The sequence below is a fragment of the Panthera tigris genome, chromosome B1 (genome assembly GCF_018350195.1).
Source record: "Panthera tigris isolate Pti1 chromosome B1, P.tigris_Pti1_mat1.1, whole genome shotgun sequence".
Taxonomy (NCBI): Eukaryota; Metazoa; Chordata; class Mammalia; order Carnivora; family Felidae; genus Panthera; species Panthera tigris.
This window is the reverse complement of record NC_056663.1, coordinates 122,441,823-122,457,756: the sequence shown is the minus strand read 5'-3', so window position 1 is coordinate 122,457,756 and position 15,934 is coordinate 122,441,823. Positions and strand designations below refer to the sequence as shown.

Here is a 15,934-nt window from a genome sequence, read left to right as displayed (position 1 = left end):
TACCATGAGAAATGAGGGAAACAATTTTTTTTTTTAATGTTTATTTTTGAGAGAGCGCATGCACATGAGCACGAAGGGGGGAGGAGCAGAGGGAGGGAGACACAGAATCCAAAGCAGGCTCCAGGCCCTGAGCTGTCAGCATAGAACCTGATGCAGGGCCTGAATCCACGAACCTTGAGATCATGACCTGAGCCAACGTTGGACGTTCAACCAACTGAGCCACCCAGGTGCCCGAGGGAGACAGAATTTTGATGTAAGTTCTCCTCAAGTCCCTTTGCATGTAATCCAGTTTTGTCAGATCCAACAAAGACATAAAAGCTTAAAAAAACAAGAGACTTTACCTGGATCACCTGGGGAACAACTGCCTGGTGCTTTAATAAATATTTAAAAGGAAGGACTTTTTTTGTTGTTGTTATTCCAAGTCTTACTCTCTTTTGTTAATCCTGTGGTAAGGCAACATTTGGGGCAATCACACTTTTATTTCTTTGGTAGCTTCTGGGACTCCCTATTCCTCGCTATGAACTGCAATGGTCTTTTCCACCTGGGTAATTTAAGTTGTCATCTTTTGATGAATTTATTTAAAGCTAAAAGCTTTTTCCTTTTCTTCTGTGAAGAAAAAAAATATGGTTAAATGTAATGATTCATACAGGACACTGTCAGGAAACCACTCAATTTAACAATGAATTGACTGACTATAGTGCAGTTTCTTTCTGTTTAAAAGTAAAGTTTATAATTCTTTGATATTTATTTATTGTAGGATGTAATTAAAACCATTGTACAGAGTGGTGGCATCAAGCATCTAGTTACCATGGCAACTAGTGAACATGTAATAATGCAGAATGAAGCCCTTGTTGCTTTGGCATTAATAGCAGCTTTAGAATTGGGTAAGTACCCCAGTGTCAAACTTATTTTCTCCTATTTTTATCTTGGATGAAATGAAGCACAGGAGTGGAATAGAAGTCAGACAAAACCTTGACTAGAAGCCTTTTGCTAGTGTGTGTCTGCAACCTAGAGCTAAGAATATAGGAGATCATGTTCTGTAGATTGCCACGACAGCTTTTGCTTTCGGTAACATTTTTAGGCCAATCATTGACTCTTTTTTAGAGTTTGACTCTTAAATGTTACTTCAAGTTATAGGCACTTAGTGAATACAGAAAACATTTTCAGCAGGCCTCCCAGAGAAATGAAACATTATTTAGAATACAACAGCGGGTTTAGAGTCTGCTACTCTTCCAGTGACCCAGACCTTCTCTTCCATCTCTACTACTGATTCTCTTATCTCCTTCTATCACCATGGTTTCTATTGCTTTACAGTATTGCCCTCATTCTAAATTTTCACCTTCTGGGTCAGTCTTCTGTGTGTTTTACATTCAGAATACTGTAAAAGCAGAGTTTAAATTAGTTAATTTCTGTCTAGTATACAGCATCCCTCTTGGTCAGAATTCTTCTTGAGAAGCTAGTTCATAGGCATCTAGCTTATGGATAGTAACCTTTGTCCCAGGAACCAATCTCTGATATAGTTAGCTGGGGACAATCAGTCACATGCCTGTGGTTAAGGCCTGAGGCTGCCTTCCACAAAGGAGGACTATAGACTTAGTAGGTTTGTCCTGTCAAAGCCATTTAGATAAACACTGTTAACTGATCACCTCTTAATTCCCAGTGATGACTTATATCCATAATTCTACACAAGAGCAAGTGGACCCACCAACCCCTATCCTAAGGGAGAGGCCAAAACATAAACATCATATATCTTCCTCTAGTGTCACATTTACTCAGAGTTTAGATGTGAGAGATTTGGATTTTTTCATCTAAAAGGGTTTTGAATTTTAAAAGTTTTTAAAAAATCACAGGTATAAATAGGATGTAAAATTTTTCTTAATTTTAAAGATAAAACACTTCAAGAAAACATATGCTTATTCTCAGTGACTTGGCCTATAGTTAGAGATGCTTTGGAGGTCATTTTGAGTCCTGGATTAGTCATGACTTAACACAGGGTTTGGGTGGAATCAGCCTAGAAGTCCAACCATCTTGGAGGGTTAGGTTGGAGGAGCTATGATGAATGAAGGTGGGAATCATTGAGGACATTGAATACCAAACTGGGTTCATGGCATGATTTTAAATGGTTTAAAGTGATGGGGCAATTTCAGAATAGGCTTGACCACCCAGCCTGGGATGAATCTGGTTTTGTGCCAGTATCTTCCAAACAAGCTGTAATTGCATCGCTTCCTGATAGCAGAGCATTTGCCTGAATCTGGTCCCCTTGCCGTAGAATTATATAAAAGGCAGTACATACTTTTTTTATTGTTACCTAATGTTTTCTAGGCTCCTTGGGCTTAAGATAATAGTTTTTAATACACAACCCACTTTGAAAACCATATTTTTCTAGCCTTGTTTCCTTACAAGTGTTTGATATGATTAAGGAATTGCAAATCTTTTGTATGATAATAGTATTAAAGCAACCTTTAAGAGTCTTTTTTTTTCTTTTTATTTAATTATAAATTCACATGCAGTTTTGTAAAACTAAAAGAAAATACTACAGAGATCCCTTGTATACTTTGCCCAGTTTCTCCCAATGGTAACATTTTGCAAAACTATAAACAATATTTTAACTATTCATGTAATTTACCAGTCCTACACAGATTTCCCCAGTCGTTTGTGTGCGCTTGTTAAGTTCTATACAGTTTTATGATGTGTAGGGTTGTGTATCGACCACCACAGTCAAGCTACTGAATGGCTTAATGCCACAAGGATCCCTCCACTTATAACCACACCCACCTACCTCCTACTCTTACCCCTCACCTTGCTTCTAATCCCTAGAAACCACTAATCTTCCCTTCATTTCTAAAATGTTATATATATAGAATCATGTAGTATGTGACCATTTGGGATTGTCTCCCATAATTTCCTAAAGAGTCATCCAATTTGTTTGAGTCTCAATAATTTTTTTTATTGCTGAATAGTGTTCGATGGTAGGTACATACCAGTATTTGTTTAACCATTCCTGTCAAAAAACATCTGGGCTGATTCCAGTTTGGGGCTTTTAAAAATAAATAACTACTATAAATATTCATGTGTAAATTTTTTTGTGAGCATTGTATCCATTTCTTTGTATATATGTCTAGGAATGCAATTGCTGGGTTATATGGTAATTACAGGTTTAATTTTTTATGAAACTGTCAAACTATTTTCCAGAATGACTGTACCATCTACATTCCTGCCAGCACTATATAGGTGATCTAGTCCTCTCCACATCCTCACCAGATATTTGGTGTTGACACTTTTTTATTTTAACCACTCTGATAGCTGTAGTTAAAGTATCTCATTATGGTTTTAATTTCCATTTTTCTGATGGTAAAGCATATGAAAAGATGTTCATTATTTGCCATCTGTATACATTCTTTGGTGAAATACCTATGGATATTTTTTGCTCATTTTTTTTAAATTTATTTTTTAATTTACATCCAATTTAATTAGCATATAGTGCAATAATGATTTCAGGAATAGAATCCAGTGATTCATCCCCTGTGTGTAACACCTAGTGTTCATGCCAACAAGTGTCTTCCTCAATGACCCTTGCCCATTTAGCCATCACCCCACCCACAACCCCTCATTTTGTTCTCTATATTTAAGAGTCTCTTATGTTTTGTCCCCCTCCCTGTTTTTATATTATTTTTGCTTCCCTTCCCCATGTTCATCTGTTTTGTATCTTAAATTCCTCATATGAGTGAAGTTATATGATATTTGTCTTACTCTGACTTATTTCGCTTAGCATAATACCCTCTAGTTCCATCCACATTGTTGCAAATGGCAAGATTTCATTCTTTTTGATTGCCATGTAATACTCCATTGTGTATACATATACCACATCTTGTTTATCCATTCATCTTTCGGTGGTCATTTGGGCTCTTTCCATACTTTGACTATTGTCAATAGTGCTGCTATAAACATTGGGGTGCATGTGTTCTTTCAAAACGGCACACCTATATCCTTTGGATAAATACCTACTAGTACAATTGCTGGGTCGTAGGGTAGTTCTATTTTTAATTTTTTGAGGAACCTCCATATTGTTTTCCAGAGCAGCTGCACCAGTTTGTATTCCCACATGCAAAAGAGATCCTCTTTCTCTGCATCCTCACCAACATCTGTTGTTGCCCAAGTTGTTAATGTTAGCCATTCTGACAGGTGTAAGGTGGTATCTCATTGTGATTTTGATTTGTATTTTCCCTGGTGATGAGTGATGTTGAGCATTTTTTCATGTGTCGGTTGGCCATCTGGATGTCTTCTTTGGAAAAGTGTCTATTCATGTCTTTTGCCCATTTCTTCACTGAATCATTTGTTTTTTGGTATTGAGTTTGATAAGTTCTTTATAGATTTTGGATACTAACCCTTTATCTGATAAGTCATTTACAAATACCTTCTCCCATTTGTGGTTGGTTTTTAGTTTTGCTGATTGTTTCCTTCACTGTGCTGATGCTTTTTGTCTTGATGAGGTCCTAATAGTTCATTTTTGCTTTTGTTTCCCTTGCCTTTGGAGACATGTTGAGTAAGAAGTTTGGCTGAGGTCAGAGAGGTTGCTGTCTCCTTTCTCCTCTAGGATTTTGATGGTTTCCTGTCTTACATTTAGGTCTTTCATCCATTTTGAGTTTATTTTTGTGTATGGTGTAAGAAAGTGGTCCAGGTTCATACTTCTGCATGTTGCTGTCCAGTTTTCCCAGCACCACTTGCTGAAGAGACTGTCTTTATTCCATTGGATATTCTTTCCTGCTTTGTCAAAGATTAGTTGGCCATATGTTTGTGGGTCCATTTCTGGGCTCTCTGTTCTCTTCCATTGATCTAAATGTCTGTTTTTGCGCCAATACCATACTGTCTTGATGATTACAGCTTTGTAATATATCTTGATGTCCAGGATTGTGATGCCTCCAGCTCTGGTTTGCTTTTTCAGGATTGCTTTGGCAATTCGGGTCTTTTCTGGTTCCATACAAGTTTTAGGATTGTTTGTTCTAGCTCTGTAAAGAATGCTGGTGTTATTTTGATAGGGATTGCCTTGAATATGTAGATTGCTTTGGGGTAGTATCGACATGTAAACAATATTTGTTCTTCCAATCCGTGAGCGTGAACAAAAGTAATATTTGTTTTTCCATTTTTTTGTGTGTCATCTTCAATTTCTTTCATAAGCTTTCTCTAGTTTTCAGTGTATAGATTATTCCCCTCTTAGGTTCATTCCTAGGTATTTTATGGGTTTTGGTGCAATTGTAAATGGGATCGTTTCCTTGATTTCTCTTTCTGTTGCTTCATTATTGGTGTATAGTAAAGCAACGAATTTCTGTGCATTGATTTTATATCTTGTGACTTTGCTGGATTCGTAGATCAGTCCTAGCAGTTTTTGGTGGAATCTTTTGGGTTTTCCATATAGAGTATCATTTCGTCTACAAAGAGTGAAAGTTTGACTTCCTCCTTGTTCATTTGGATGCCTTTTATTCCTTTGTGTTGTCTGATTCCTATGTTAAATAACAGTGGTGAGCGTGGACATCCCTGCCTTCTTCCTAATCTTAGGGGGAAATGTTCAATTTTTTGCCATTGAGGATGATACTAGCAGTGGTCTTTTGTATATGGCTTATGTAGTCTTGAGGTATGATCCTTCTGTCCCTACTTTCTTGAGGGCTTTTCTCAAGAAAGAATGCTGTATTTTGTCAAATGCTTTCTCTGAATCTATTGAGAGAATCAGGTGGTTCTTGTCCTTTATTTTATTAATGTGATGTATGATGTTGAGTGATTTGTGGATATTGAACCAGCCCTGTATCCCAGGTATAAATCCCACTTGATCATGGTGAGTGATTCCTTTAATGTATTGTTGGATCTGATTGGCTAGTATCTTGTTGAGAATTGTTGCATTCATGTTCATCAAGGAAATTGATCTGTAGTTCTTTTCTAGAGTGGTCTTTACTTGGTTTTAGAATCAAAGTAATGCTGGCCTCATAGAATGAGTTTGGAAGTTTTCCTGCTATTTCTGTTTTTTTGGAACAGCTTCAAAAGAATAGGTGTTAACACCTCTTTATGTGTTCAGTAAAATTCCCCTGGATAGCCATCTGGCCCTGGACTCTTGTTTTTTGGGAGGTTTTTGATTACTAATTCAATTTCTGTAGTGGATATGGGTCTGTTCATATTTTCTATTTCTTCCTTTTTCAGTTTTGGTAGTTTGTATGTTTCTAGGAATTTGTCCATTTCTTCCAGATTGCCCAATTTATTGGCATATAATTTCTCATAATACTCTCTTACTATTACTCGTATTTCTGCAGTGCTGGTTGTGATCTTCCCTCTTTCATTCTTGATTTTATTTATTTGGGTTCTTTCCTTTTTCTTTTTGATCATACTGGCTAGGGGGTTATCAATTTTGTTAATTCTTTCAAAGAACCAGCTCTTGGTTTCATTGATCTGTCCTACTATTTTTTTTTTTTATTTTGATACCATTGATTTGTGCTCTAATCTTTATTATTTCCCATCTTCTGCTGGCTTGGGGTTTTATTTGCTGTTCTTTCTCCAGCTCTTCAAGGTGCAAGGTTAAGTTGTGTATCTGAGACCTTTCTTCCTTCTTTAGGAAGGCCTGGATTACCATATACTTCCCTCTTATGACTGCCTTTGCAGTTTGGGGCTGTGGTGTTATCATTTTCATTGGCTTCCATGTACTTTTTAGTTTCCTCTTTAGCTTTTTGGCTAACTCATTCATTCTTTAGTAGGATGTTCTTCAGTTTCCAAGTATTCATGGTCTTTCCAAAATTTTTCTTGTGATTGATTTCTAGTTTCACAGTGTTCTGGTCTGAAAATATGCATGGTATCATCTGGATCTTTTTGTACTTGTTGAGGGCTGATTTGTGTCCCTGTATGTGATCTATTCTGGAGAATGTTCCATGTGCTCTAGAGAAGAATGTGTATTCTGCTGCTTCAGGATAAGTCCGGTCCAGTGTGTCATTGTTTCCTTATTGATTTTCTGCTTAGATGATCTGTCCGTTGTTGTAAGTGAAGTATTGTAGTCCTCTACTATTATGGTATTATTTCAGTGAGTTTCTTTATGTTTCCGATTAGTTGATTTATATATTTTGGTGCCATTTATTTATGTTGGGGCATAAATGTTTACAATTGTTAGATCTTCGTGGTGAGTAGATCCCTTAATTATGATATAATGCCCTTCTTCATCTCTAGTTACACTCTATTTTAAAACCTAATTTGTCTGATATAAGTATGGGTACTCCAGCTTTCTTTTGATGACTGTTAGCATGATAGATGGTTCTCCATCCCCTTACTTTCAATCTGAAGGTGTTCTTATGTCTAAAATGGGTCTCTCATAAACAGCATATAGATGGATCTTATTTTCTTATCCATTCTATTACCCTATCTCTTTTTATTGGAGTGTTTAGTCCTTTTACATTTAGGGTGAGTACTGAAAGATATGAACGTATTACCATTGTATTGCCTCTAGAGTTGGAGTTTCTGGTGGTATTCTCTGGTCCTTTCTAGTCTTTGTTGCTTTTGGTCGTTTTTGTTTTATTTTATCTTTTCTCCCCTCAGAGAGTCCCTCTTAAAATTTCTTGCAGGGCTGGTTTAGTGGTCACAAACTCCTTTAGTTTTTGTTTGTCTGGGAAACTCTCTCTCCTTCTATTTTGAATGACAGTCTTGCTGGATAAAGAATTCTTGGCTGCATAATTTTCTGATTCAGCATGTTGAATATATCCTGCCATTCCTTTATGACCTGCCAAGTTTCTGTTGATAGGTCTGTTGCAAACCTGAGCTGTCTGCTCCATATAGGGTTAAGGAGTTTTTTCCCCTTGCTGCTTTCATCATTCTTTTCTTGTCTGTGTATTTTATAAATTTGACTCTGATTGCCTTGTTGATGGTTGGTTTTTGTTGAATCTAATGGGAGTTCTCTGTGCTTCCTAGATTTTGATGTCTTTTTTTCCCCCAGGTTAGGAACGTTTTCTGCGATGATTTGCTCACATAAACCTTCTACGCATTTTTATCTCTCTTCAGTTTCTAGGGCCCCTATGATTCGGATGTTATTCCTTTTTAATCCATCACTGAGTTCTCTAATTCTTATAGTGTGCTTTTTTGCCTTATTTCCCTCTTTTTTCTGCTTCATTATTCTCCATAAGTTTGTCTTCTGTATTGCTAGCTTGCTGCTCTGCTACATCCATTCTTGCCACTGTGACATCCATTCGAGATTGCATCTCAGTTACTGCATTTTTAATCTCGTCCTGACTAGATTTTACTTCTTTTATCTCCACAGGAAACAATTCTATGCTTTTTTCAACCCCAGCTAGTATTCCTGATTCTAAATTCTGGTTCAGACATCTTGCTTGTATCTGTGTTAAGTCCCTGGCTGTCATTTCTTCGTGTTCTTTCTTTTGGGGTGAATTCCTTTGTTTCATCATTTTGGAGGAAGAAAAATCAAGTAAAGGAAGCTAGGTCCTAGATGTATTTGGTGTGGTTTGTTGAAAGTAGCTTGGTAAAATAGAGAAGGGAAACTAAAGAAAAGGAAAAAAAGAAAACATTTAAAAATGTATACAATAACATAGGACAGAATGAAGTAGACTACAAAAAATAATAAAAATATCGTCAAACATTTTTAAAAATCTTTTTTATAAAACAAAATAAAAATAATTTTTTTCTCTTTCTCTATCCATGAATAAGAAAAGACAAAATATGAATAGATGGACCAGTCAACAGAATGAAATTACATCTAGTTTCCCCTAGAAGTCAAACTGTGAAGCATTTTATAGTCCATACACTAAGTAGGGGGAGAAATTTGTGGTCGTCCTCTAGGGCTTGGTTGGCACAATTGGATGGGGCTTGGTGTAACGGCTCCATTCTCCACTAGGTGGCGCTGCTTAGCTTACTGGGGTGGATTGGTGTGGTGTGCATATGCGTGTATACACTTGTGCAGGGGAATCACCCAGCTTGCCAGGTTCTAGCATCAGAGCTGTGCTCTTTCCAACTGGCTATCAAGCATCCCTCCTTTGTCTCCAGCTTCCATCCACTTCCGCTTCTTCACTGTCCACCACCAAGCCATTAGCCTGCCAAGCAGCACCTCCCTCCCAAATTTTATCTCAGATGTTTCTGTGTTTCCAAACCCCTTACTTCTGATGGCCCTGCGGCTTGAACCCACTCTGACCCTCTAGGGGAGGGTGTCACCAAGCAATGGCTGGGTGCCGGCCGGCAGGCCAGAAATGCTCCCACAAGCACACCACTTCAGAGACTGTGTCCGGGTGCCAGCCCACCCCAGAAAAATTTTGCATGATGGTGTAACAGCAGCGATCCAGGGACTAAGGGAAATCATAACACATATCTGGCTCCAGGCTTCACTGCACCCTAGCATCCTTTTTCCAACACCAGCAAACTTGTCTATAATCTAGGGTCCACTGGGACTTTTGCCTGTGGGGAGGTTTCACAGCCTCTACCAAATGTCCTCCTGGCAGGGGAACTGCTTCTCCCCGTGTGGCCCAAGGACCCTTCAGACCTCACTGTCTGCTCCTAGGGATTCATCCTTCCCACCAGAGCCCCACCAGGTATCAAGCTGTGGAGTTCCAACTCTGTGCTCCCCTATTTATAGAGTCTTAATGGTATTGAAACCCTCTCCTTTTTCCCTTTATTGTTCAGTTCTTTGTGGGTATTTCCACTCTTTCTCTTTCTTTCTAGAGGCTTTTGGGGGGAGTGCTTTTCCTGTACTTTTCCCCCCTGTCTTCACCCTGTCTCTGCAAACAAAAACAGCTCCCTACCCTCCATGACTTCTCTCTCCCCCAGTTCACCTCTCTGCACTGCTTACCTGCTGAGTTCTGTGGCTCTAGTTATGCAGATTGTTGTGTTAGTCCTCAGCTCAGTTTTCTAGGTGTGCAAAATGGTTTGGTGCTGATTGAGCTGCATTTCAGGGATGAAAGAAGCAGAGAATTTCCATGCTCCTCTGCCATTATGACACCTCCCTCTTTGCTCATTTTCTAATTTTTAACTATTGAGTTGAAAATTTTTTCTATATTCCAAAAGTTTTATAGTTTTACATTTTCTACTTACGTCTGTAATCCATTTTGAGTTAATATCTGTACAGGGTGTGTGGTTTAGGTCAATGTTTCTTGCAGAGGCTATCTTGCCTTCCCTGAATTGATATTGTACCTTTGTCAAAAATCACTCTGGGTCTATTTCTGGGGTTCTCTGTTAAATTCTCTGTCTCTCCACCAAGACCACATTGCTTTGATAACTGTGCTATATATAGTGAGCCTTAATATCAGGTAGAAAATTCCCCCCACTTTATTACTTCTTTATCAAGATTCTAGGGCCTGTGGCTTTCCATATAAATTTTAGTATAAACTTACCGATTTTCTACAGAAAATCTGCTGGTATTTTGATAGGAGTTGCACTAAGAGACTTCATTTCTTAAAGATACATACCTAAATACATATGAAAGAAGCCATGTCATTTTTAGGATTTTCTCCAAAATAATTTGGGATCGGTGAAAGTAGGTGAATGAATCTAGAGCTAGATGAACATGTTTGGACATAATAGTAATGTATCACTATGTATTCTTTTCTACTTTTGTATGTGTTTAACATTTTCCAAAATAAAGATTTTTAATTGCCTCAAAAGGAATATTGTAAAGCTAAATTTTAAGCTTAAACTCCTGAAATATCTGAATTCTTAACTCTTTTTTAAATAAGGTCTAAATTTAATATTCTATCTCTCAGTCATTGTTATTTAATTTAATCAGTCCCTTTTGGAGGGTTTTATGTGGTCAGTTTCTAGAAAGGGAATCGATGTTTAGCCACATTGCACCAGGCTCGTAAACAGTGGTCATAACTGATACTTTGTTTCATATTCTAGGCACTGCTGAGAAAGATCTAGAAAGTGCTAAACTTGTACAGATTTTACACAGACTGCTAGCAGATGAGAGAAGTGCTCCTGAAATCAAATACAATTCCATGGTCCTGATTTGTGCTCTCATGGGATCTGGTAAATATTTCTTCTATCATTTTACATCTATCAACATATGGTTGACATTAAATATAGAATAGTCGTAAATGGTGGCTTTGGATTTTAAGAACATTAGAAATTAGTTTATGGAGGATATAGGATTACTTGAAAATATTTCAAAAAGATTATAAGGAAAGTATCATATAGCAAATAGTCAAAAATCAGTGTTAAAAAAATAATACCTGTTTCATCAACTCAAATATTTCATATAAAGAACAAGTTCTGATTTTGTGTATCATGATATTAGCTAAGGGATTTGGTCAAGAAATCATTGGCATATCTTGGTATATGTTCCATGGACACTGAAAAGAATGTATATCCTGTTTATTGGGTGGAGTGTTCTTTAAAATGTCAGATCCTTTTGGTTGATGGTAGTGGAATTGAGTTTGCTATATTATTTTGATATTCTAATTGTTCTGTCTGTTGTTGAGATAGGGGTGTTGAAATCTCCAAAAATAATGGTGGATTTATCTATTTCTCCTTTTAATTCTGTCAATTTTTGCTTCCCATATTATTTAGCTCTTTTGGTAGATACACACACCTTTAGGATTACTGTGTCTTCCTGGTGGATTGACATTTCTATCGTTATGTAATGTTCCTCTCCATCTCTGGTAATTTTTTGGCTTTGAAGTCTACTTTATCTGATATTAATATAGCTACTTCTACTTTCTTTTGAATAACATTCATGGGATATTTTCCCACCCTTTTAGTTTCCATCTGCTTTATCATTATATTTGAAGTACAGTGTATTGTTAGGTTATGTGCTTTAATCTACTCTGTCAGTCTCTTTTAATTGTGTATTTAGTCCATTTACATTTATGTAATGACTGATGTTATGGCTTATGTCTGCAGTTTAATTTTTTTTATTTTCTGTTTGTTTCTCATTCATGGCTTCTTGTTGATTGCTTGAACATTTAGTTTCATTACCCTCTCTCATTTATAATTATCTAAGATATTCCTCTTATATATTTACAACAGCATTTAGACATTGTTACAACTTTTGTTTTCAACCTTCAAATATAATTCAGAAAACTCAAGAGAAAGAAAGTCTGTTCTATTTATTTACATCTTTGCTATATGTGTTGTTTTCCTTCTTTATGTTCCAAGGTTCCTTTTCTTTTTTTAAAAAACATTTTCCTTCTATTTAGAGAAACTACTTTAGCCATTCTTTTGGGTTAGGTCTACTAGTGACAAATTTTCTTTGTTTTCTGTTATTTTAGAATGTCTTCATTTCCCCTTTTTGTGAAAAGTATTTTCTCTGGGTATAGAATTCTGGGTTGACAGTTCTTTTCTCTCAACACTTGAAAAATGTGCCACTTTCTTCTGGCCTCCATAGTTTAAGAAAAATTCAGCCTTCGTGTTATTTTTTTCCCTTGTTGGTAAGGTGTCATTTCAAGGGTTGGGTTTTTTTTTGGGGGGGGGAGGGGTCTTTAATATTCAAGTTTGACCATGATGTGTTTTGGCATGGATTTTTTTGGGGTTTATTCTGTTTCAAGTTTTCTCACCTTCATGGTAGGCTTATGTCTTTTGCTAAACTTGTAAAGTTTTTTTAACCATATTTCTTCAGGTACTTTTTCATTCCTACCCTATTTCTCCTTTCCTTCCAGGTCTCTAGTGGCAGGAACGTGAGATCTTTAGTTATATCCCACAAGCCCCTGAATATTTCATTAAATTTTTCCCAGATTTTTATCTCTCTTGTTCAAATTGGGTAATTTCTGTTGTTGTTAAAGTTCACTGATTTCTTTTATCCCCTCCATTCTACTCCACTCTGATTCAAAATTATCCAGTAAGTTTTTATTTCAAGTACTATAGTTTTGGGTCCTATAATTCCCATTTGGTAGTTCTTTATGTCTTGTTCCCTTGCAGAGACTCTGTTATTGAGATTATTATATACATAAAGTTTACCATTATAACCATTTTTAAATGTACAGTGTATTGGCAGAGTAGTACATTCACACTGTTATACAACCATCACCACCATTGTTTTTCCCAAACTAAAACCCAGTACTCGTTAAAATATGTCACCAATCACCCATCCCCCAGCTTTTGGCATCTACCATTCTGTCTTCTGTCTCTGAGAATGTTATTACTCTAGGTACCTTACATAAGTGGAATCATGCAGTGTTTTGTTTTTGTTTTTTTTGGTCTGGCTTATTTCACTTAGCATAATGTCTCCAAGCTCACCCATGTTGTAACCTGTGTCAGAATTTCATTCTTCTTAAGGCTGAATAATTTTCCATTGTATACATGTATTACATTTTGTTTATTCATTCATCCATCAATGGACATTTGGGTTATTTACACCTTTGGGCTATTGTAAATAATGCCACTATGAAAACGCTGGTGCACTAATATCTTTTTCAGGCCCTGCTTTTAGTTATTTTGGGTATATACACAGAAATGGAATTGCTAAATCATACAGTAATGCCAAGTTTAATTTTGGGGGAAACCATCACCCACAGGGGCTGCACCATATTACATTCCTACAAGCAATGCACATGGGTTTCAATTTCTCTACATTCTACCATTTATTGTTTTGTTTTTTCTATAATAGCCATCCTGAGGAGTCTGAGGTGGTATCAAATTGTGCTTTTGATTTGCATTTCCTTAACAATTAGTGACATTGGGGATCTTTTCATGTGTTCATTACCCATTTGTTTTTCTTCTTTGGGGCATGTCTATTCAAGTCCTTTGCCCATTTTTTAATAGGGTCATTTTGTGTTGAGTTGAAAAGGTTCTTTGTATGTTTAGGATATTAATCTTTTATTGGATATATCATTTGCAAATGTTTTCTTCCATTCTGTGGGTTGCCTTTTCACTCTATTGGTAGTATACTTTGGTACACAGAAGTTCCTAATTTTGATGAAGTCCAGTATATCTGTTTTTCCTTTTGTTGCCTATGTTTTTTGATGCATATCCAAGGTCATCCTTGCTAAGTCCAATGTCATTTCCCTTTCTATTTTAAGTCTTAACAGTTTTAGTTCTTAAATTTAACTTTTGTATATAAGGGCTTGTAGCTCTCCAATTTTACCAGCACCATTTGTTGAAAAAACTGTCCTTTCATCATTGAATGGTCTTGACATCTTTGTCAAAAATATTTTGTCTACATATATGAGGGTTTATTTCTGGGATCTCTGCTTTATTCTGTTGGGGTGTGGGTGTGTATATGGCAACCTATCTATATGATATAAAGACAGCACCACACTGATTTGATTATTATAGATTTATAACAGGTTTTAAATTAGAAAGTGTGAGACCTCCAACTTTGTTCTTTTTTGAGATTGTTTTAGATATTGAGAGTCCTTTGAAATTCCATCTGTATTTTAGGATGTGTTTTTCTATTTCTATTAAAAACATTATTTACAATAAGACTTCAAGTCTTTTTAATGTAAATATATCAATTTAAGGAATGCTGATTACATTAAACTTACTAGACCTCAGTCTTCTCATTTGCAGTCTCAAAGTCTTAAGAAGAGCCTTGTATTTTCCTGTAATTGAGGTTAAATAGAGCAAGAAAGCCAGAAAGAGGATGATCAGGAATAAAAAAGGGAAGCCTGTTGACACAGAAATTTGTTGAAGGGATGTGAAGTACAACCTATTCATTTGCCACAAAATTAATTTGAAACAGATCTGAGATTTTTTTTAAGTCATCGACTTCATATTTGAACTGATGATAGAGTCAAGGGGTATATAACTGAAACTTGAGATCATACAATGAGCTGTGTTTCATTATAACTCATTACCCTAATCAAACTTAGACTATAGAACATGACATTTATCTATGTATAAATATGGCAAGTAAAGTTCCTTTGATTTTTTTATAACACATCTATAAAGAAGACATTTTTAGGCTACTGCTGTGCCCACTTGTCTTTAAAAGTGTCTTAGCATTTCTAGGCTACTACAGTTTTTTCAAAATATTATCTAAATAAACATTTTGGGTATATGTATTGGATAGACTGTATAGTAAGATTAGAACAGTTTAATAGAAGCATCTCTGTTATCTTGTTTTTTTGTCTTCCAGAATCTCTACACAAGGAAGTCCAGGATTTGGCCTTTCTAGATGTTGTATCCAAACTTCGCAGTCATGAGAACAAAAGTGTTGCCCAACAGGCCTCTCTCACAGAGCAGAGACTTACTGTGGAAAGCTGAGAACTGCCCTTCCCTGACACACAGCATCATCCCACCTCTGATTTCCCTTGTCCTCCCATCCAGCTGCCTCTTCTGCTTCATTTTCTTCCATATCACTTGTGCATGCGTGTAATGTTCCCGTACCAATTGAAGAACTGCTGTAGGTACCTACCCAATAAGATTTCTAAACCCATAGTTAGTGTGAACATGAATTTGTCAAAAACAAGTCTCCACCCCATAACTGTTCTCTTGTATTCCTGTTGCTTGAGCTACATTAAGTAGAATGTGCATGTTGTAGTCCTATGATGATGTAAACTTGGTACTACATAATGACTTGCTCCTCACACTTGGTAAACTACATAATAATGTACTGGTAAATTAGAAACAAACAAGAATGCAGCAGGATCTGTCTAGCTTATTAAAGATGGAATTGAATAGTAAAAATAGCTCCATTTTTTGGTGCTTGGGAAGCACAGTGACCAAAAAACTGTATGGCTGCTCATTCATTAGTCTTACTTACTAATGTCAAACCATGGTACCTAGAGTTAAATAAAATCCAATGCTCTCACTCTTTACCCTATGGTTTCTCCTTCTTCTTAACTATGTAGACTCTTGAAATTGCCACAAACTTGGCAAGACTTCCCTGAGGTTTTTAAATTTCATATTTAATTGGCTATCATCAGTAGCCTGATATTGAAAACATTTGTGGTTTTCAGCATGAAACTAAGGGGCTGAAGAATCTATTTTACACTAAGTACATCTTTTTTTTTTCTCTATATTTTAGAATCTGATA

The 15,934-nt window shown here is 36.4% G+C and overlaps 1 protein-coding gene across 5 annotated transcripts in view; it reads left to right on the top strand.

Moving 5' to 3' along the window:
- RAP1GDS1 (Rap1 GTPase-GDP dissociation stimulator 1) overlaps window positions 1–15,716 on the top strand; it is a 166,849-nt gene extending 151,133 nt beyond the window's left edge. For all 5 annotated transcript variants that reach the window (XM_042984151.1, XM_042984150.1, XM_042984149.1 and 2 more), the window contains 3 exons: window positions 758–884; window positions 10,861–10,989; window positions 15,035–15,716. In XM_042984151.1, coding sequence (XP_042840085.1) covers window positions 758–884; window positions 10,861–10,989; window positions 15,035–15,162 — 384 coding nt within the window. In that variant the 3' untranslated portion in view covers window positions 15,163–15,716. The remainder of the gene's footprint in view (window positions 1–757; window positions 885–10,860; window positions 10,990–15,034) is intronic.
- The last annotated feature ends 218 nt before the right edge of the window (window positions 15,717–15,934 follow it).